The 22560-nt window shown below is 46.4% G+C and overlaps 1 protein-coding gene across 1 annotated transcript; it reads left to right on the forward strand.

The window, feature by feature from the left end:
* Nucleotides 1-36: 36 nt before the first annotated feature.
* MRPL21 (mitochondrial ribosomal protein L21) lies at nucleotides 37-18255 on the forward strand. The gene is made up of 7 exons (XM_059825984.1): nucleotides 37-77; nucleotides 1909-1969; nucleotides 5888-5973; nucleotides 10440-10603; nucleotides 12150-12202; nucleotides 17242-17345; nucleotides 18029-18255. Exons 1-7 carry the CDS (start codon nucleotides 44-46, stop codon nucleotides 18091-18093), a joined length of 567 nt encoding a protein of 188 aa, XP_059681967.1. The 5' UTR covers nucleotides 37-43; the 3' UTR covers nucleotides 18094-18255.
* Nucleotides 18256-22560: the final 4305 nt, after the last annotated feature.

Genomic DNA, 22560 nt, shown 5'->3' on the forward strand with positions numbered 1-22560 from the left:
GCCGGGCACTTCCGCTTCCGGGGCGGGGGTCGGGGTCACCGCGATGGCGGCGGTGGTGGCCCGGCGACGAGCGGCAGGTGAGACGGGACGGGACGGGACGGGACGCTACGCTACGAGTTCCGCTTCGGCCGGCGGAGGGAAGGAGGGAGGCGGTGGGGCAGGGTCTCCACCGCCGGCAGTTTGAACGGCGCGGCCCGGCCCCTCCGCGGCCTCCCTGTGGGACTGGGCCGGGGGCCCCGTCCTCTCCGCGAACCCCCGCGGCCTCCCCACGCAGGGCAGGTGCTCCCGCCCCCGGCCGGCTCGTGGTCCTGGTTTATCCACGCCATGTACCCGGTGGGTGAGCCCCGGAGCTCTCCCCGTGGGGGAAAGCTGCAGGGGTGAAAGGGGCGCAAGAGGAGCGGCTCGGGTCTTTACCAGCATCAGCCTTGGAGCAGCCAGAAAGCCGGGGGTGAGGGAACGTTACAAAAAGGAGAATCGACTTTACACACTTTTTTCTAGCCTGGTATGAACCTTTCAGCAAAATCCAGGGGATGGGGGGTGTGTAGGGACTCCATCAACCTCCCCTGTTACTCGCTGGGCTGGGAAGCTGGCAGGGTGTTTGTCGTGGGAGCAGACTTGGGGTCTCGGGGGCCTTGGCTTCACATACGGGTTTGGTTTCTGTGCCAGGTGAGTGTGACCTTGGTGAGCTGCAGCTTCAGCAAGTGAGGTGGTTAAGTATGTTTGGTTTTAAGAGGTCTTTCTAGTCCTTTTTATTGGTAATGCTTTGGCTGGTGGGTGAAAAAGCTAATGTTCCTGCAAAGAAGCTGTGCATGGTCTGTCTTTTAATTAAGAAAATTGTTCCAGAAAGCATATTGTTATCCCTGAGATAATACATTTCCATATCCCTGAGCACACATTTTTAGGCCTTCATTTCTTTCTGCTCATTAACAGTGTGTGCAGGTCCAGCTCCTTTCCAAAAAAAATGCTGAACCTACGCTCAAAGTGTAATTTAAATTGTAGTAAACCACTCATTCTTTGAGTATTTGTGTATTGGAACAGTAACACAGCTTCACTGTTTTAGTGAACGTTAGCTCATGTATACGTTGCTCTGAAAAGCATGAATACCTTTTTCTAATTCCCACATTCCATTGTTGTTACTTGTTTAGCTACATAGCTCCTCCACTCCTCTTGTCTAGAACGAAAAGGCACGTTTGGGACAGTAAAAACCCAGACACAGGAGCGTTAAAACCAAATCTGCTGAACGTGCCCTGCTCTTCCTGTTCACTGTGTTCCAGTTGGCATTGAGGTGTCTGCTGGGGAGCTACAGGGCCAGTGAGTTACTGGAAATATACCTTGGCTTCCTTCTCTCTTTTCGGAGTGGAAACTTTGTAAGGCTTACTGGAAGCTGCTGAGAATCACCTGGTCAATGCTGTGTAATAGCTCCCCTCCCCTTTTTGCAGGGCCCAGAGGGTTGGAAAGGATCCTTCTAGCAGCATCAGTTAGTGCTCAGAATTAAAAGGGTGCACCACAGTGTTCTTCGGACCACCTGTTCCTCCCCTCTGCCTTTCGGTCACGTTGTTTTCCAAAAGAGGTGGGATGCTCTGGGTGTACCCATATTAAATTGTTGTGTCTAGCTGGAAGTGTCACTTGAAATAATTGTGTTTGCAGTGGGAAGCCTCTCTTGGGCTCTCTTGCAATGCTGCACACAACTGATGGGTCCTTTCTCTTATTGTGTATCTTGTTGTACTTCCCCCTCAATCTTTGCCTGTCATGATAAAACTGAACAAAACTTTTACAGGCAGAAAAACGGTACCACGAAGCTGACCAGTGCTGTGACACTTCAGTATTGCTGTAATGCTCCTTCACCAGGGACTAAAAGCCCAGCAGTTGCTGCTTATTTTTAATTCTTTTTCCCTCTCTCCCTTTTAGCCTTCTTGCTTTCATCTGCGGTTCGGCACCAGAGTTCCCAGAGCACGTCACTGCAGCAAGGGTAATGTCAAATGACTTTCTGCTTTGCTTTTTGCCCCTTGAAATGCTGACCATCCTTGGTGGGGGTAGGGAGGGCAGCTTGTTTTTCCTGTGGAAAGGAGGCTTCTCTGACCCCTTTGTCAGTCTGTAGCTTCCCAGTAAGTTTTGGAGTCTCTGCCTACCTTCAGTCACCTTCACCAGAAGGATGCTTCTCTTGATTTGTGAAATTAAGCAGCAGAGTCTAGAGACAGATAATGAGGTCCTCCACTGAGAAAAGGGCTGCAGTGTAGGCTCGGCCTGTAGTAGACAGGAGAGAAGCCACTCAAGTCTGGACGTTGCAAACTCCTCAACTGCAGAAAGGGCTTCAGCTGCAACTCATCTTCTTAGGTACAGGTAGTCTACTCCTCAGGCAAGGTTCATCTCCTGCCCGGAGTCACCAATATCTGATAAATACTGAACTTGCACTGCTGTCTTCATAAATTGCTGTGAACAGCCCGAGCACTACAGGACACCGAGCCAGGAAACTTCAAGCTTCCTTTGTTTCAGCACTTTGAGAGCTGCTTGTTTATGTCTTTATTTTGTTTCCTCTGCTGGGATTTCATGCCAGACAGAGCTGCAGGCTGTGCTGCTGCTTGCTTTAACCAGGAGGGGACACTGCAGAAATAGAGAACTCCTGTGAGCAGCACCGGGGGAAAAAATGACAAGATTTTCTCGTTCCCTCTGCACTGCTGAAGGCTGCAGTGGGGTGGCCTCTTCCTGCTGGTCCTCAAGCGCGTGGGAACACAGTCCGGATCTCTGCCTCTGTGACACAGCACCCAACGTTATAATAGACCCTGCAACGCACCCACGAAGCCTTGGTGCTTGTGGTTATATACTTGTTCGCAAGTGCTTTGAGTTTCTGTTAAATTAAAGCCCTTTGAGAGGTATTGCTGGACATTACAGAGTAAACTGATCAAATACAACTGCTGTTGTGTTAATTTTGCCTTCTTTCACTAGCAACTAATGTTTTTTTCCTGAATATTTCATGCAGTTTGCGCATCCTGTGTTATTTATAGAAAGTGTGGATCTCAGCACACAGGAAATTCTGAACTTAGCATTCGCGATGGAGACGGTATTTACCGAGCAGCACCTTTCTCTTCAAATTTCAGAAACCGATACCTTTCTGGTCACCTCACCGGGATCCAGGGTGAATTTCCCTCCTCTTTAAATCTAAGAATGCGGTATCGTAGATTCTTGCTTAATAAGCAGCTATAATCTGATGCCTTTTGGTCGTGTGTCTCTTTCTGGATAAAGGTGTTTGGCACCTCTCAAGATAGTCTCTGAATGCTGCAGGATGGGCCTTGTGCCTCCTTTCCCTGCCCCCTGAAGCATGTACTGCAGTTCTGATGAAAGTACTGTCCCTGGTGAGAGTGGTGCTTTTCTCTCCAGTTCTTTGGGAACAAATCAATAGTTTTTGTAGCTGGCTGTTATGCAGAGATGTAAACAGCTGCCTCTGGTCCTCCTTGTTGTTGCTCCTTCTCCTAGAGATCTTGAAAAACAGCTGATTATAAGCAAGTGCCATTTGCATTTTTTCCGCTCAAACTCACACTGTGAGTTTCGCGTAGTGTTTCATTTTTGAATTAACACCCTGTGGCACATTTGAGCAGCGTTAATTGTTGTTCAGCTCTGATGTTTTGAACGGAGTTCTCGTGATTTAGTGCTGTCTGTGGCACTGTCAAGAAAGGCAGCGTGTGCATGCAAATACCTGTGGCATTGACTGTACAGGGCTTGAGGCAGTCAGGAGTTAGTTCCGTTTTGAGGCAGAGGATCCCTCCCAGTGATAATCTTTGAGAAAATCGGAAAATCCACCATGACAACTAATGAGCACATGTTGCTGGCTGCTAGCTGAAATGCCCCTGGCAGTTTTCAGTCTTTCATTCTGTATCCATGCTGTAGCCTGCTTGCCTTCAGGCCCCCAGTTTCTTTACTAAACTGGAGGTGTCACGTGTTGTGACAGCCATATACCATTTTCAGTAAGTAAGAGAGCAACATCTAAGTATAGAAAGTAGAACAGCCTTCAGGTAAGAGGTCTTCTGCACAGAACTTGTCATTCAGGTGCTGGTGCAATTTGAGCTGTGGTTGCTCCTGCGTTTGTATCAGTGCTGAGTGATCCTAAAGCCAGGCATCTGCGATGCTCAGGAGTCCCTCGGGCTCGGGCTGGTCACCAGCAAGGTTGTCAGGGACTGATGCAACGTCTTGAAATGGAGAGGCTCTTGTCTCAGCGGTACAGTTGCAGAGTGTTTGAAAAGAGATGTTATTAAAGTGATTCTCTATCACAACAGCAGAAGCTACCCTTTCAAGAAGAATAAGGATTTTATTTGCACCTTTTAGCAAAATATCTTGGTGCTCAGAGTCATCATGAGGAACAATGCTTGTGCTTGGATGGATGGATGTGGGACAGTGCATGTTCCCACTCCCTTCTATGGTCAACCTGAACTGAGATAGGCATGGGTCTGAGAAATGCCTCTGCTAGTCCCTCCCCAGTGTGGTAATCTCAATTGTAGACAGGTTGGTGATGGCACAGAAGAGGCTTTTGGGCTAAACATTTGTGGTATTAAATGCTGAATCACACTGGGGGTGGGAGAAGCCGTTATTATTGCCATTCAGGGAATGCAGCTGTAAGTGACAAAGGAAGAACAGCCTCATAACTCTCCTGTAAAGAACCCAGCTGTGGTCTTAAGGCCCTCTCTAAACTATCTATTTAACAGAGAAGAGCTTCAAAAAATAGAGGAAAAAAAGATGCATGTGAGCCATTCATGTGTAGCGCTCAAGGCTGGTTTAAGAATGCTCATTAGCCCTTCTTCCCCGTCAAAGGCACTTTGCCTCCTCCCGGATGCTCCCCGCTATTGGATAACTTCAGGGCTTTGTACTCGGTGCTGAAGTGGGTTGAAGAGCGTTAACGCATTCAGCCTCTCAGCTGTGGTGGAGGTAACTTGTATCTATACCTGTAAAAGCTTAACAAGAGCCTTTTATCTAAAACTCAGGTGTAAGCAAGGCTTAAGGTAGCTCTGTTTCCATTGGAATTGGTGACAAAATTCCAGTCTGTAAAAACAAGGTGGTGGAAAGTCACCGGTGGTCACTGAGCTTGATCACCACTAGCACATCCAGCTGCAGATCTCAACATCAGGAGCAAGTGATAACCTGGCCTGGGTGAATTTTCAGTTAATTTTCAGTCTGTTTCTTTCTGCACTCTTCCTTTGATTCAAACTTCATTCTGAAGTGGGAAGTATTAAAAAAAAAAAAAATCCATTTCCCCATACTGATTTTTATGATAGGATGGCAATAAAGCAAACGAACCACTGGGGCATTTATCCCTTTTACTTTAATCTTGCTGCAATTTGTGGTGGACCTAGATGATGTTAAGCCCTGGGAGCAGCGACTATGTTTGGTAGAGCATTTGCAGGTTGAACTCGGAAATGAGAGCAAGTGTTTTCTGCATGTTTTTGAACAGCCTTCTGATATGGGCTGCAGCTTCAACACTTTTGCAGCATTTCTTGTCCTACTGGAGTGCTTTTGCCAGGTGTTAGGAGGAAGGTCTGCGGACTTTGCCATATCCAGCATCCTCCATTGGATTAAGTCCTCGGGAGGTAACATGGCTTTTGCCTTGCCTGCCACCCTCTGTCCATAACACTTAAGACCAGAATAGAAAACGTCTCCTTGCTCATGAGCTGCTACAAAGTGAAACATGATGTGTGGAAATTGCCTTCTGGCCCAAGTGGGCTTTGGGTCGAGTCTTTCATACTGACAAATCATTAAGTTTCCTGTACAACTTCTGCTCCCCCAGTGGAAAACCACTTTCTACTCCATCTCCAGCTTCTTTTACCTTTTTTCTTCTCTTTATGTTTTGCATCTCTTGACAATATCTGTTTCCTACAAGTAAATCCTACCTTATCATTCACAGGCTTGTTGCCAAAACATCTCTGACTTCACCCCCATGGCCTGAAGTGAAACTTCCAGATCCAGTAGAAGAAGCAAAGTACCATGCAGGTAAAGGTCTCAAGTCTCCAAGTGAAGACTAGCTCTCCAGTATTGCCATTGGTGGCCAAACTGAGCATAAATAAGTGTCTTCAATGATTGGAGCTAGGTTTTTTTCTTCACATTTTTGTCTCATTTCTGGCATGTGTTAGTGTCACTGGACTTGTGCTCCAGCTGCTGGTATTGGAGATTTGGGTAGAATATGAGGTCTCCTCAGTTTATGACAGCAAGACAGCTTGTAACACTCCCAGAGGAATCTTACCTGATGTGATGTGTTGCATTCTAAAGCATGAAACAAGCCTTTTGGACAGGAGAAAACAATTATTTTTTTTCTTTCAATGGATAAATCAAAAAGCTAAAGCCAGCATAAGCAGTTGGATGGTGGGCACATCAGAGAGCTGGTATATTTTAGTGCATGAAACAGAATGCTAGAGCCAGTACAAGCAGTTGGATGGTGGGCACATGACAGAGCTGCAGGGGTGTGACATGAGGCAATGAGCAGCTGGGAAGTGACATAACGTTACTGAACGCATTCTTGCCCCCACATCTAGTCAGGATGATTGAATGCAGCCAGTGGTCCTCCTGAAAGGAGCACGTGGACCGTGCGGTGGTCAGCCTCACAAGTCAGCAAGTGACGTGCCTGTAGCTGTTTAGCAACCATCCTCATTGCTTAGCCTTACTAGAACAAGCCAGTCTTCCACTTGTAACCAGACATGGGTTCCCCTGGCAGGTGGGGATGTGAAAAGCAAATACAGAGAAGGCATATGTGTCTAGCCTCGTATTGCCCAGGTGGGGCTGTTGTCATCCAGACCGTGCTAGGGATGGTAGTGGGGAAGCTAACACATGCACAGGATGTTTCTCAGAACTAGGCAGTAATGAGCCCCAGTCGGTGAATTTCTTTTACAGTTGCTGTGATGGTGTCAATTAGCAGTTGTGTGCTTCATGCAGACAATGATCTCCTGTGTTTATTAACAGGCAGTCTTACTGTCTCGTTGCGTTAGCCTCTGGGACATCTATGAAAGGCACCTGACTTCTCTGCTTTAGATGGGAGAGACACCTGCAAAGGAAAGGAGAGGAGTTCTTTTCTCCTCTCACTCTCTCCTTGTAAAAGCTGAGTTGTATCCACCTTTTTAAAGATAGTCTCCTATCATCTGGCTGAAGTGTGTTAAGAACTGTGAGAGTGATGTGCTTTGGAGAGAGCCTCCTGCTCCAGGTCTCCTCTCTGGCTGTTTTTCATTCTGCTTTTTATCTCCTTTGCACTCCTGGGATTGCTCAAGTGACAGATGAGTGTTCTGTCCCTGAGCACGATTTGACCCAGTAGTGAACCATGAACTGCTCAGTTTGATTTGCTGAAGCCCTGCGGTGAAGAGCGTCCCATGTTCCCCTGACTAATTCACAAGGGATCCTTGGGGCCGCTGTGATTTCCGTGCCTTGTAACCTCCTACTGTTTATGAGCTTGCATCATTATCTCCTGGCTGTGCTTATCCAAAGCAAACAACAGAGAGAGCATTTGAATTCTGTCTATTTTCCTGCTGGCTGTGGAAACAGCCATGGATATTTTAGGAAGGGTCGCTCCACATGGTGCTGAGATACTAGCAATCAAATGGTAACTTCACTTGATGTTTCCTATCACTAGAGGTGTTTGGAAGAGATATCAACAACTTCAGAGCCCAAGTACAGTGAAGAAAATGTACCTTTTTTGTTTATAAAAAATGAGAAAGCCCCGTGGGTAGAAAGTGGAAATTTGACAAGGAAATAACCCTTGTTAGAGCATGACAAGGATATAGTCTACCTAGACTTTAGTAAAGCCTTAGACACCATTTCCCACAGCATTCTCTTGGAGAAACTGATTCCTCATGGCTTTGATGGGTTCACTCTTCGCTGGGTAAAAAACTGGCTGGACGGCTGGGTCCAAAGGGTTGCGGTGAATGGAGTTAAATCCAATTGGTGGCCGGTCACAAGCGCTGTTCCCCAGGTCTCGGTATTTGGGCCAGTTTTGTTTAATATCTTTATCAATGATCTGGACGAGGGGATCGAGAGCACCCTCAGCAAGTTTGCAGATGACACCAAGTTGGGAGGGAGTGTTGATCTGCTCAAGGGTTGGAAGGCTCTGCAGAGGGATCCGGACAGGCTGGATGGATGGGCCCAGGCCAATTGTATGAGGTTCAACAAGGCCAAGTGCTGGGTCCTGCACTTGGGTCACAACAACCCCAGGCAACGGTACAGGCTTGGGGACGAGTGGCTGGAAAGCTGCCCCGCAGAAAAGGACCTGGGGGTGTTGATCGACAGGCGGCTGAATATGAGCCAGCAGTGTGCCCAGGTGGCCAAGAAGGCCACCGGCATCCTGGCCTGTATCAGAAATGTGTGGCCAGCAGGAGCAGGGAGGTGATTGTGCCCCTGCACTCAGCACTGGTGAGGCCGCACCTCGAATCCTGTGTTCAGCTTTGGGCCCCGCACTACAAGAAAGACAGAGAGGTCCTGGAGCGTGTCCAGAGAAGGGTGACGGAGCTGGTGAGGGGTCTGGAGCACAAGTCTGATGAGGAGTGGCTGAGGGAGCTGGGGTTGTTCAGTCTGCAAAAGAGGAGGCTGAGGGGAGACCTCATCGCTCTCTACAACTGCCTGAAAGGGGGTTGTGGGGAGGTGGGTGTTGGTCTCTTCTCCCAAGTGACTAGTGACAGGACAAGAGGAAATGGCCTCAAGTTGCACCAGGGGAGGTTTAGGCTGGATATTAGGAAAAATTTTTTCACTGAAAGGGCTGTCAGACATTGGAACAGGCTGCCCAGGGAGGTGGTTGAGTCCCCATCCCTGGAGGTATTTAAAAGACGTGTGGATGAGGCGCTTAGGGACATGGTTTAGTGGTGGACTTAGCAGGGTTAGGTTTATGGTTGGACTTGATGATCTTAAAGGTCTTCTCTGACCTAAATGATTCTATGATTCTGTGACTCTGCATGTTTTTTGCTAAGAGAAAATTGTAGGCCAGCATTTTGAAATGTTGACCACAGGACTACTGATATTCCTAGATCAGCAGTTTAGAGCTGGAAGAAATTTCTTGTACCTGTTATGCTGTTGAGGGCATAATGAAGAGAAGGTGTTTTTATTTTTTTCTCCAGACTTTTTGTTGTAGACCACTGTGAATCAGAGAAAAGAGCGCACAGTGGATTTTTCTTCTGGGACAGCAATTCCAGCAAGACAGAAGCTAAACTCTTCATCGTAGTGAGAACTGCAGCAACTACTGCCTTGCAAATAATTTCTGTTCTTGCCTCTACCTTTATTGGTTTGCATCTGCTGGGTTGAAACTTGGACACTTTCAGAGTGTTCCTGTAAGGGCTGGGTTTGGTTTGACTGGCTGCTAAATTCTTGTCTGTCCCAAATGGATGTGTTTTTGTTTACATTCCAAGAAAAAATGATTCAGCTACTTTTGAGGACAATGAAGAAAATCTATTTTTCCAGTTATAGAAAAGTTGCTCTTTTTCTGAACAGCTCAAGAGGGTGGAAAGCTGCTATTATATATCACCAAGTGACTAGTGACAGGACAAGAGGAAATGGCCTCAAGTTGCACCAGGGGAGGTTTAGGCTGGATATTAGGAAAAATTTCTTTCCTGAGAGAGCGGTGAAGCACTGGAAGAGGCTGCCCGGGGAGGTGGTGGAGTCACCATCACTGGAGGTGTTCAAGGAACGTGTGGACGTGGCACTGTGGGACATGGTTTAGTGGGCATGGTGGGGTTGGGTTGGTGGTTGGACTTGATGATCTTGCAGGTCTTTTCCAACCTTAGTGATTCTGTGATTCTGTATTTGGCAGTGGAATTGCACTCATTAAGCAATACCTTTTGATGTTCCCATAAAAATTGATTTTGACTTCACTGCACAGGAAGCTGATAACAGAAAATGGAGTTTGTTCATGTGCAGGGCCTCATCCCTGGGATTTGCACTGCTACTGGCCCCTGCTCTGCATGCATGTGCATATGGGAAGAGATTTTCTAGAAAAGAGTGAGGGAAAGGTCTCTCGTCTTTGCTGCAGGTGCAAGTTCTCAGGCCAGGCCTTGTTAGTATGCTGGAGCCCTTTTTCCTGCGTACTTTGCCAAACTCTTCCTGAAGTTCCTGTGTGCCTTACGTAGTATCCAGAGTCCTGGGCCTTCTGCATCTGACTTGGAAATTGAGAGGAGCTCCCCTCCAAATGTAGGATGCATGGACAAGTGCTCTTTTCTGGAATGCTTTATATCTGAGTACAGTGCATTTTAGGATGCCTAAGATACAGGCTGAGAAGTCAAGTCTTACATTAGCTGCACAGTATATATATTAAGTTTATGAAAGGGAGGCTCACACCCCATAGGAAACAACATTGCTGTCGATCCTTGCTTAAAGATTCCCAGAAGGTCAGAGTTTTGGTGGGAGAGCAGTGTGGCTGAATTAGTTTTGAACAGCTCTTCACAGTGTGCTCGGTTTTCTACACTGATTCCTTCCCTGCTGTTTGCCAACAGAAGTGGTACAAAAGGTGAACAAGATGATCGCAACGGGGCAGTACGGAAGGCTCTTTGCTGTGGTCCACTTTGCCAGCAAGCAGTGGAAAATAACCAGTGAAGACTTGATTATGATGGACAACGTACTGGAGGCTGAATGTGGAGACCGAATCCGGATGGAAAAGGTGATGTGCCATGCTTCCACAGTGCCTGTGCAGCCATGCTGTGTATGGGGCCAGAGAAAACTGCCTGCAAACATTCCTTGAGGCAAAACCCATAAACAGTTTTTAAAAACATGTCCTGAAGAGCGCCTGTTGGATCTCCCGTTCTTACTCCAGCTATTTCCTTTGCCTTAGTTTTGTTCCAATTTCAGTTACTCTGTTAGCGATAATATTATTGTGATTTCTGTTGAACAGAGTTGGGATGAGTCGTGCCAGACTCCGTTAGGAGACATTTTTGTTGTACTAACTTAATCCAAAAAAAAGAAAATTACAGTTGTTGTTGTTTCTAGAGACGGCAGCTAAAGACTCTGTTTACCTTCAGATTCCAACACCCAAAATACTTGCCGTACTCCCAGAGGGACTGTCACTGCTCAGTGCTTTGCAAGATCCTTATCACGCTGAATGTGTTGGGTGGAGGGAGAGGGATGGTGCATGTAGGGGAGAATTGCCAAGATGCAATTCAATATCTTTATCCTTAGCCTTGGTTAACTAGCAGGAACTTGTAGAGGCTTATTAATCCAAATCTTAAATGAAAGACTATGAAGTGGGATTCTGTTGGCTTAATCTCAATGTTAGTTGTTAGAGCCAAGCAAGCAGTTAAGGAGAGCCAGTTTTTCTGCTCATCCATTGCTTTGAAGTCCAGTTTTGAGGCCACTTTTTAGGCATGCCTTCAGCTGTGTCCTGCACCCTTGTGTACAACAGAGAGTGATTTGCATGGAGTAGCCAGCTAGGAATGCAAAGGTCTAGATGAGAGTAAAGAAGGTGAAAAACTTGCCTAACCACCATAACCCTTTGGGGATTTCACTGGCAAGTATCTGTCTAAAACAAAAGTCAGAATATCTCATGGCCATTTATAAGTTGCTTTTAACTGCTGCCATACAATTAGTGTGGGGAAGGAGGCAGTCTGTAAGAAATGCTACCTCTTCTCACCATATCCTCTCTATTACCCTGCCTGGTCCTTTAGATAGGCAGGTGGTTGAAATGCCCTGAAACGAAAGGGCTAGTCCCTGGGGTGGTGAATCCCCCACCAGGTATTAATTTCTTTATTGCCCATCTTGAGGCTTTATGGAGGAGAATGAGGAAAGTGTTTCTCTACTGGGATACATAGCAATTGCTATAAAAATACAATGATTTTAGGAGCTGCCATTCATTCAGATCCCACTCAAGGCATATTCTTCTTCTTCCCTGTATTGCTTTTCATATCTTTTGCAACCATTGGTGAGCCAGAACAGAAAGGTTCAGTGTGTTCTGATCAGTGTGAAAAGATACTTCTAAAGTATGTTTTAGTAGGATAAGCTCTCCTGGAAGATTGTTTAATGAATCTGTTTCTTGCCTGTTAGCTGCCTTTCCCCACCATCCCTCTCTAGTAACAGTGTCAGGTTTGAAATGTGTAAAGGCCTATTTTTAAGCAGTTTGACTCCTTTATGGTGACTGTAGAGTTTGGAAGATACTGTTTGCATTTCTTCTGGGACAATGAACCAGAGATATATCCCTGATTTATTTTCCATAGGTTCTGCTGGTTGGTGCTGATGACTTCACGCTTATTGGAAGGCCGCTCCTGGGGTAAGATGTCTTATACAAGAATTATCTTCAAGACAATTCTTGTACTTAATTGTAGCTTCAGGGCTCCTACAGTTCCTGAAACTGAAGAGAAACCTGGATCAGCACTAGCTTTTTTCCCCGGTTCCATGGCTTTTGAAAGAATCACCAGTAAAACAAGCTTGTCAGCCTCTGCTGACTCTAACCATTACCGCAGTGCCAGGATAGAGCAGCAGTACCCATTCTACAGTAACTGTAGGATATTCACCTCTGTTGGGTTGGGTCTTTTTCTCATGGTATAAGCCTTGCACAAACTAGTAGTAAATCTTGCTCTTCAACATCTTTAGTCCCTTACCCTAATTTTGGTGATAGTCATCTTGGAATAACCCAGAAATCCTTTCCCATCCCTTAATCCCTTAATTTCACTTGGGGTTTTTAACCCATTTCCTTTTGCCCTTGTCTTAACCCAGCAGGCCTTAATCTTAATTTTAGCGTTCCTAATTTTCCCTTCCTTCTAGTCCAGCAATCACAGAACTGGGGGAAGGAGTTGACCCCCTTGGCACCATCTCCACCCCAATGCTGTAGGACTTGCTATACAAACTGGCAGAACACATGGGTCTTCAGCCTTTTCTTTACCAAAAGGAAGTGGTGTGTGGACTAGGTGTTGCTGCTCAGCTCTTAGCACTAGCCAGAAGCAAAGTCATGAACTGTTGTTTTCCCCAGGATGAGAGGTTTTAGTGGTAAAACGCTAGTCGAGATAAGGTTAGTTGCAAGTGCTCAAAGTGTCTGGAAGCCCTGGTTGTGATCTGGTTGCAGGCTAAACCACACATTTAGGTGTTAGCTTGAACTGCAGCAACTTCGGCAGAGGATGGTCAGATATGGAGGAACTTGTATGTCTGAGAATTCTTTCTTGGTGGCTTGTAGATTGAGGTTAGAAATACCACATGGATTCAGATTGGTTTCACTTCTGAGTGTTTTCTGTGGTACCAGGGGGCTGCTGGTATTTAAGAGTTGCTTGTAATGTGTTTGTACGGTTGATAACATGACTTCAGTTGCACTGGTGGTAACTACCTCGGGTTCCCTGTGTTGGAGAGGATTTTGAGGGCTGCCAGTCCTTTTAACAGTACTGCAAATAGATCTGGAATAGCAGATCGTCGGGAGTCTTTGAATTATTGCCAGGTACTGATTGCACTTGGGGAAGATTTTAGGAAGGCGAATCTCATTATTAGGACTAGAAATGTTATCCTGCAGAAATTCAAGTAAGAGCCCGAGTTCTGCAGATGGGGATATGCCATGTCAGGCAGTTTAGGAGCACCGTCCTTCACCTGGCTGTCTTAACTCGCGGCCCTGGGGTGGTTCTTTGCAATTCTCAGTTTGTGTGCTGGACTTGGCATGTGGCCCAAGACGCAGGATCTCTGGGACAGGAAGAAAACCAGCTGTTTGGTTCCTGCAGGTGCTCTTAAGTGAGTGGAAAGCATTGTCAGCTGCTTGAAGCAGACCAAACTGCACATCTGCCAGTGTTAGCTTGAACTCCAGTAACTTTGGCAGAGGAAGATCAGTGGGAGGAGGAGGAGACTGACCAGGCAGAATGAAAGGCTGATGGAGAGGTGCCATCCTCCCTCTGAGCTGTAGGGAAACCTCCCAAGTCCCCAGATCTCCGATATGGGCTGAGGAAAGGAAAGCAGAATACAGCGTGTCACAGGCAATGTGGACTGCAGTTCTTTCACATGGTTCCCAGTTGTGCCTAAACCACAAACATTTTGGAGGGGAGATAAGAGCTTGGATGTGAACAAAGGCAGTTTTGTTTTTCTGTTGTTTTAAAAATAAACACATCAGAGAATGCTTGCACCAGTGTCTGCGTAAGTTCATTACAGTTGCACTCCCTGTTCAAATGTGGAGGCGGGTAGCAACTTGTCCTGTTTTGGACAGATGGTCATGTTTTAATTTTCTGTAGCAGTCAGATACCTCCCAAGATGACACTCCTCTAAAGCTTTAAACAACAGTGCAACAAAACATAGCTGCGTGGCAAAGGCTATTCTGGGAACTTCTAGCTGGCTTCTGCTCTGGAATCTGTTGGGGTTTGTGTTTGTTCAAGTAACTTGCTGTCTGGTGGTTGGCAGAAGGGTATCAAGCAGTATGCAGTTGTACTTTGTTTAGCTGTATGATGCAGACGTTGTGCACTTTTAAAGCTGTGATTAGAAGTGAGCATAACCTTGGGCAGACTTTGCATTTCAGGCCATCAACTGAGTGCCCTCAGCTGTTTTGGACCTGAGTGAAATGAATGGTGCCTCTATGATAATGTTCAGCTTATTTCTAGGCAAAGTACAGCTGATGGGAATTTTTTCCTCTAGATGAACCTTACTCTTTCTGCTACCTGTCCATTTTTGCAGTGGCTTCAGTGGAAATGACAAAGGGCCTTGGACCTGTTCTTATCCCAGAATCCAGGCTGGGATTCAGTTACCTTCTGCAGGGAGCAAGCGAGCTTGTCGGGTGAAATTATTACCCCTAAGAGTTATGATCCTTTGGGGTAGTAGGTTGCCTGGATCTTCTTCACTGCTTAATGACAATAGCTTTCATCCCAACTTAGATCTATGGGATTTCAGCGTGAATTTTTCTTGCCTCCTGCAAAAATCTGATAGATGTGTTTTGTTGTGAAACATTTTGCTGCTGAAAGCAGCAGGCCTGACTGTCTATGTCAGACTCTGGGAACTGTGTGACCCCCTTTTTTATTTTTATGGACATTCCAGTCATACCTAAAACATTCGATAAAGATTTTTTTTTTCTTGGGCTCTATTTTGCTGAGAACTTTTCTGTTCATATGCACTTCACCAGCAAGTTGGTTTCTGCTGTGCTTCAGCCATTCAACCAGCAGGTCCTAGTGCTTTATCTGACAGAGAAGGACTCACCGGGGCCCGTTGGCCTTGAACTTTGACTTGCAGAGTGAAGCCATGCTTGGATACTCAACTATGTCTCAACAATACCCTTAAAGATTTGCTTGAAAGCATGTCCACATGTTATGAGCAATGTGGGGGGGACAGTTATCTACAGATCTGTGTCAATGTTTCTCCTTTTGGCTGGATACTACTCAAGGCCTAGGACAGCTAGGACAGTCCAGTGGTGTGAGCTGTATCAGGGATAGCTTGGCTGTGCTACTGCAAACCCTGGCTCTTCTGAGAGCAGCTCAGAGATTTCAGTGACCCAGTCACTTTATCTGGCCTGGCCGCTTTCCAGTTTTCCCATGTGATCATCATTAGTGAGTTTCTTACATGCCTTTACAGTCCAAGCTTGTGAGAAGTCAGTGGGAGTTTAGCTTTTCCTTTGCATTCAGCGGGCAGGAATTAGACCCAGAAAGTATAGCTCCCTAATTATAGTGGTAAAACATGGCCAGCCCCTGGAGTGCCGTTCACTGGAGTGTAGTTTCTTTCCTAGTGTTGCAAAGCTTGCTGTGTATTTCAGTAGCGCTGTCGGGTCCTATCACTAGGCTGAATCTGGATAACATCCTTTAGCTGGGATGTCAGGGTCACCCAGTGGTCTCTTAAAATCTAGATTATCTTACGTCTATTTTCTTCGGGGCTAGTCACTAAATGCAGATATATCAGTTTTCTCCTCTGGCTGTCCTTCCCTCCTCCCTCAAGGATTCAATCTCTGATATATATTACACCCCAGAGGGTAAATGTTAAGAGAGACGTTAAATGTCTCAAAGCCTTTGGCCTCCTAGTGACCTTGCTGGAACAGTTAGACTAGATGGGCTTCCCCCCTCTGCCCCCCTTAAAGTGCAGACAGTCGTTTGTCAGGAAAATGTTCTTTAAATGTCTTTCAGAGGCGAAGTGAGCATGCTAATGAGTTTTTAATGGTATTTTGCAGTGATGCTGTATGAAAGAGTGTCTCTTCCTCCTCCGTTGTGGCTGTTGATTAAAACCATGCTTTCTGGCTCTTGTCGGAGGCACTTGCCTTCCCAGAGAGGACTTGTTGTGCAGACAGGTAGCTGGTTCTCCAGCGCGTGCTTCAGACCACCTTGTTTTCCAGCTCTGGCGTTTTTCAGATAGCAGCTGGAAATCCCAGCGCTGTTTTTCTAACTTCAGAGGGACTTCTCTCAGAGCTTTGCTTTGCAGAATCTGGGTGGGCAGGAGGTGTGTTTGTGTGTGTCAGTAAGGTAATGCGGAGGGATGAATTACTATGTGATTTTACTCACCTGTGAAGGAAGTATGGGCCATATTCTTCTCTTCATCTCCATCCTCGGGGAGGGAGGATGTTTACTTGCTGAGAATTTCCATGTGTAGAAATGAGATCTAGAAATAATTTGAGTATTTGAGTGGTCTCACCACTCAACCTGAACTCCCCCAGCTGCGGGGTGGGGAGCAGTACATGAAATCCTCAGTGAGTCCCCATCTTCTCTTTCAATTTGGGGTAAACAAGCAGGACAGACCAAGAGTAGGAGGCAGAAGACAGGCATGTGGGAGGAGAAGTGACTTGCTCCAGCAGCCAATTAGCTGTGCTTCCTGCTGGAAACAGTGGGCCAAATCTCTTTTCACTGAGCCTTTGCCAGGACTTATTCAGGTGAGCAAGGTGAGAAGACTTTCTTCCAGCTGTCTGTGATGCTTTATAGAAGGAGGAAGGACTTTGTTGACCAGCATAGCACAGGAGAAGGGGCCACGGGTGGGTTTAACCTGTAGCTTAAGCAAAGTAGGACACATAAGATCATGTGAACATGCCAGGCGAATTTATCTTACTGTAATCCTACAAGTTCCTGCAGGTTCTTCTTACTACTGCCTCCATAGCTGTTTCTGATCTTATCACTCACATGACAGAGAGGTACTGCCCTAAAAACTATCACATCACTTGGCTGATCAATGTACTGCAGCTTGAGGCTTTTGTTTTTGCACTGTGAAGCCAACAACCTGACAGATTTCCCTCCTTCCATGGTGACTTTTTAGTTCCTGTGGATCTGGGCTCTGTAAGGCAGGATGTGTTATCTGTGTGTCGCTTTTCCTCAGAAACCTGCTCACTGATAGGAGGAGAATGTAAATAATTAAAAAGTGATACTTTTAAAATTTATTTTTAAGGAAAGATCTCGTCCGTGTGGAGGCTACTGTGATTGAAAAGACGGAGTCATGGCCAAAAATTAACATGCGCTTTTGGAAGAGGCACAACTATCAAAAGAAGAAAAGTAAGATTAAAAGAATACAGAGCTTCCTTCCCTGCTGTTTTGTTGCTGGGAGGGGGACGTATCATGACACAAGGGCAGCGCCTGGGGGGGAGACTCATTCACCATAGCCCCAGGACTCCTCATGGGACAACACCTCTTTCCCAGCCCACTGCCCCAGGTGTGCCCACTGTATTCAGAGCATGGTGCCTTAATATTCCCTTGGTCCAGCACCCTTTCTTTGTTAGCCTTGCAAAAGACCTTGCTGAAAAAAAAGTTCCTGGGCAGAAAAGCAATCTTGTTCTCTTTCCAAAGCCTTAAATATTGGATATGTAATCACAGATATTAGCAAGTCTTAACAGTATCCTGTGGCAGGCTTTTTGATTACTGAATGACTGCCCCATCTCAAATAGGACTGAGAGACAGAAAAATTATGACCCCTTTTTTTATGGAACGGATGCTAAAACCTTGTCCAGCGTGACACAGTCCCACGGGAGCTCTGCCTAGACCTCTTGTTCATGCGGTACCAATGGTATGCAGCTGTCCTGCCAACGTGGCAGCATCTGCCAGCACACCCCCTCCTAAAACCGTCACGCCTTGGCATGCCTTAGACTAATGTAGCTAAGCCAGCAGGAGCCTTCCAAAAGGTACGCAACAGTTTTGTGCTTTCATCTGATCTTTTTTTTTCTCTTTTCATTCTTTTTCAGTCATCGTGAACCCACAGACCGTCCTCCGGATAAACACCATAGAAATTTTCCCCTGTTTGTCATGATGGATTGATCGGGTGTTGTGTGGCTTAGGTTTATTATTGCTTTAGGCAATTATGGAAATAAAACTGCCTTGTCATTGGAAAGTTCTGGACTTCTTGCTGTTGTCGGAAATGGAAATCTATATGTACTTTCTTTTAAAAAAAAACCAAAATGAAATATTTTTTTAAAACTATTATTTCAGCCTTGATGGTGTTTATTTGTCAGGAGTTTTAAACAACCCAGGATCCGTTGCTAGCTGTCAAGCTGTTTCATGCCAGCTGGGTCTACCTTTGCCTGCACACCTCTCTATGTACTTTAGGAATTCAGGCTGTCAGCTGTGCTTTAAAAATACCTTGGGCTTCACTGGTTGTGGAAGAAAAGGGCCATCCGCCTCCCCAGTCCCAGAGATGAGGCTCTGAGCCTGGAAGGCAGAATCTATGTGTATAATTAGTGAATTTAAAGAGCCCGTTGCTGTGCTTAGTTACTTGCGTCCTTGCGAGTTTCCCTCCCCTGGGACTGCGAGTGCACTTAAGGCTAGCAGAGAGGCAGGCGTGTTTGGGTGAGCTGATTTCCCCTCTGGAGACACTCATTGCTCTCCACAGACTGCAGTTACATCGCTGTAAGTAGGTGAGGTGTTTTTAAGAGTGCTAAGTGTAATTTTGCCCCCAGTCCCTTTTCCTCTCCTGACAAAAGCCCTGCTGCTCTGTTCATACAATTCCTGGCATTGTATGGCTTCAGGGAATATCCTGGGGTACAGTGTGGTCCACAGCAAACATGGGACTGAAGACAGCAGTGAAACAAGATGACTGCAGGATCCCAAATCTACTCCCAGATCATGCTAAGTGGTGAAAATCCTTCTTAAAGATAAGCAGCAGGAGATGCAGCTGAGAAATTGCCCTCTTAAAGGTGAGCCAAAGAGTCTATTGCATAGCAATAAATTGTCTGTGTGTATAATGCCATCAAAATAACAGATACCAGTGGTTCAGGAGTGATTTTATGCCTATTTCATAGACTTGGTGCTTGACCTACTGAGTATATATTCATGTCTAGATCTCAGTATTTTCTCTCCACTTTGTCTGCAAGTCAAGCACCATCACTTACTGAGCAGCACGTGGAAGGCCAGATTCAGCAGGCTTATTCAGCCAAGGTCTGCGTGAGTTTCTGGACTGTGATAACAACCAGGAAGAGTTTCCTAGAGCTTTTTTCCTTTCAGCAGGTTCTCAGGGTAGCTATCAGATTCCCCACAGCTACCATGAGAAGTGATAAGTGGGCCCTGCTCACCTTGTCACTTCTCTAGGGAATACCTTCCTTCAAATGAGTCAGGAGGAAAGTCTGCATCTGTGTGTCCTTATGCACCCCCACTGTGACTCCTTTGTAGGACCAAGGTTGCCCACAACCCTGTGCTGAAGGAAATGCTCGTTTTGAACATAACTATATGTGGGTCTTGTCCTGTCTTTCAAATCTCACAAGTCCATATAAACCTTCAGGAGATCACTTTAGGTGCCATAAATGGCAAGCTTGATGGCTCAGGCTGCATTTCATCTTGCCTGACTTCAGCTAGAGAAAGACCCAGGCGTGCTTGGGTTAAGCTAGTTCTCTAGTCGCTGGAGAGAGATGGTCATCTGCAGAGGCTGACTCATCTCTTCCCCTTTAGGATAGTCTGGCACGAACAGCCCTTGGGAGATGCTGTTCCTTCTCGACTGACTGTACAAGGAGGTTGGACACCTAGATTCTAAACAGCTAAAGGAAGGCAGGGACTGTTCTCTGACCAGCTTTGATTGTTGCATCCTCGTTTCCAAGCTCTTACACGTGGAAGGCAGCAGGGGGGACCTTTTCCTCCAAAAATCGTCTCCCACCTCTTCCCTCCTCTCCCAAAGGTGGCTCCAGTTCTGCGCTGGGACCACGGATCCCAGCAGCAGCAGCGAGTCGCAATATGTTGTGGGCTGGCATGAAGACTATGGCAGCGACTGCCTTCCAGTTACAGATGGTTCACAGTCCACAGCGGAAGCAGCATTGCCAGCTGAAGCAATTTGACTGGAAACCTCACCGTGTTTCTTAAGGCATGTGAGTGCTGGGGCTAAGAAACAGCATGCGCATCTTGGCTTTAAGAGGATGTAGGGGGAATTTTCTGTCCTTCCCGGTTATGGAGAAACACTTGAAAATAACAAGAGAGGCTTCAAGGCTTGGAAATATGGGAGGAAGAGCCCAGTGTTGATTCAAAAGAAAAAGCAAATGTCTTAAGTTGCTCTGTAAAACTGGTCCCCCCAAAAAAGCCCTTGGGAAATGTAATTCTAATCCAAGTGAGATACTAAATGAAATTAGGGTGGCTTCATGGCATTTTTGGGGGAGAAAAATGCAGGAAGGGAAAATTCTACCAATATCAGGAAGGCCTGGTTTTTGTTTTGAAATTTTATAATATAAAATTAGAGCAAAATATTCAGGTTTTATTGAAATGGTGCATTCAGACTGAGGCAAAAGGGGATTATTTTTGACATTTTCTTCAGGGGAATTTAAACAAAAAGCTTTTTGCTGTTCCAAGTGGAAGCAGAAATCCCCACTTCTCCAGAGTGAAGTCGCAAGTCTCTATCTGGCTTCACATGCAGGGGGGTGGCTGCTTGTGATCCTCTTTCTGGCTGCTAAATGTGGTTTGCCACACTTAAATAGTTTAAGAGCAGAAATTTCTCAACAAAGGCTTTTTTTTTTTTTCCTAAGCAGTGATTCATAGTGGAAATTTATCTGTTAGGACAAAACATCTTGTTGGACAGCACGTCAGATCAGGGTGGAATCTGAGAGATGCTTTGCCCAGAGTCTCTAAAGATTGGGCATCCACGTGGGTTAGACAAGAACCAGGCCTGAGCCCCTGCCATCCAGCGCCTCTAAAGCAAAACTGCGGCGTTTGACCCCATCATCTCCCCTTGGTGCTGTTTGACTTTGTGTAAATAAGGATTAGCTGCCCTCGAGAGCCGGAGCGGAGGGCATCTGTCTGCTCTGAGTCAGACCCAAATTCCAGCGCATGCTCCTTGCCTGCTGGCCACAAAGCCGCTGGCTGTTCTGGTTTCTCTCTCGTGCTTTCGAAGAATGTCGGTAGGACTCTGCGTCGTTCCCCGGCAGAAGGACAACAGGCTTTGCAGCGCTGACATTTTTCCACAATAAGGAAGCATTGTTTTCTCGCCAGCCGGGCTGCCGAGAGGTTTGCTCGGAAAGAGCTGTCGGGAGGTGCTGTTGCTTCTCTGCCAGCTCTGCTTTGGCCTCGCGTCGCTCTCGCGTCCCCCTGCTTTGAGCATGAATGCCTGGGTGCAGCAGACCGGGTTCCTGGTTCTGCTGCTCTCTGCATCCCAGACGGACTGTGCTGTCCCCCAGGACACCCCTCGCTCCCCCGTTCTGTTTACTGCTCTGGAGGAGCCAAGGGAGATGTTTAGCCAAGCCCTAATTAAGTGTGCGCCGCAGCAGCAAACGGTACGCACCGTTGCACAAGAGATCAATGAGCTGCTGGCCTGGCTGAATGTCAGCCCAGCCGTGACCTCATCCTTTGCCCTTTCAAGAGCAATGGACCGTGGCACCTTAATTCATCTGTGGCTTGGTGGTTTTTTTCCGAGCCCTCAGATACAGATGCTTTCAAGAGTTGCATTTGGAGTGAGGTTTCAATCATTAAAAGGCTAATGCTGTTCTTCTAAACCCTCCAACGGGTTGCGATGGTTGTGACTGCTTGGATGCAAAGTCTGCAGCTTCGAGGTGCTTGGATTTGGGTTTTGCATCCTGACAACAGTACGATCGTCATCACGATTGAAGGGAAAATGGCCCATGCTGGTCATCCTACAGGATAGCTTTCTGCAGCGTATCTCCAGAGCTCTGTCTGGACAAGTTTTAAATTACCTGCATGATGGGGTTCCTCTTCATTCCCTTGGCAAGTTGTTCTATGTTCTAAAATAAGCTTCACAAGCAAAGTTATTTCTCACAGCGTGAAGGCTTCCCATTGTGAGGATCCATTATTTGTGCAGCCTAATGAAGTGTGATAGACGTGGTAAGCGTCAGCATCCTTTCTTCCCAACGGCCAGCTTTTGCGGAAAAACAAAAGTGCACAAAACTCTCTCTTTGGGACTCAAGGGCCAGCAAGGGGATTTAGCAGCTTGGTTATGATATTTGGATCTGCTTAACATTCACGCGCTCTACCGTGTCACGAGCTGCAGGCGTTTATCCTGTTGAAGTGGCAAAGCAGCTTGAAAAGTTCTTAGGACATGTCGTTCGGGCCTCCGGGGTGGAAGGGAAATGCTGTTAATATGCCCCTTTGGTGTGTTTTTTTTCCCTGTCAGCTTTGTGAAGGCATCTTTGAACTCTTACGTGGAGCCAGATTTATTTTCTCAGCATGATCTGGCCACGTTTTGGCTGTGCATCGAAATAGGCTCTAGCGGTTAGAAATCAGCAACAGATAGAATGTAACACCAGGAAACTGCATTGGCTTGATTTCTCTTGCACTAGAAGTTTTCTTGTCT

Source organism: Gavia stellata, chromosome 17 (genome assembly GCF_030936135.1).
Source record: "Gavia stellata isolate bGavSte3 chromosome 17, bGavSte3.hap2, whole genome shotgun sequence".
Classification (NCBI taxonomy): Eukaryota; Metazoa; Chordata; class Aves; order Gaviiformes; family Gaviidae; genus Gavia; species Gavia stellata.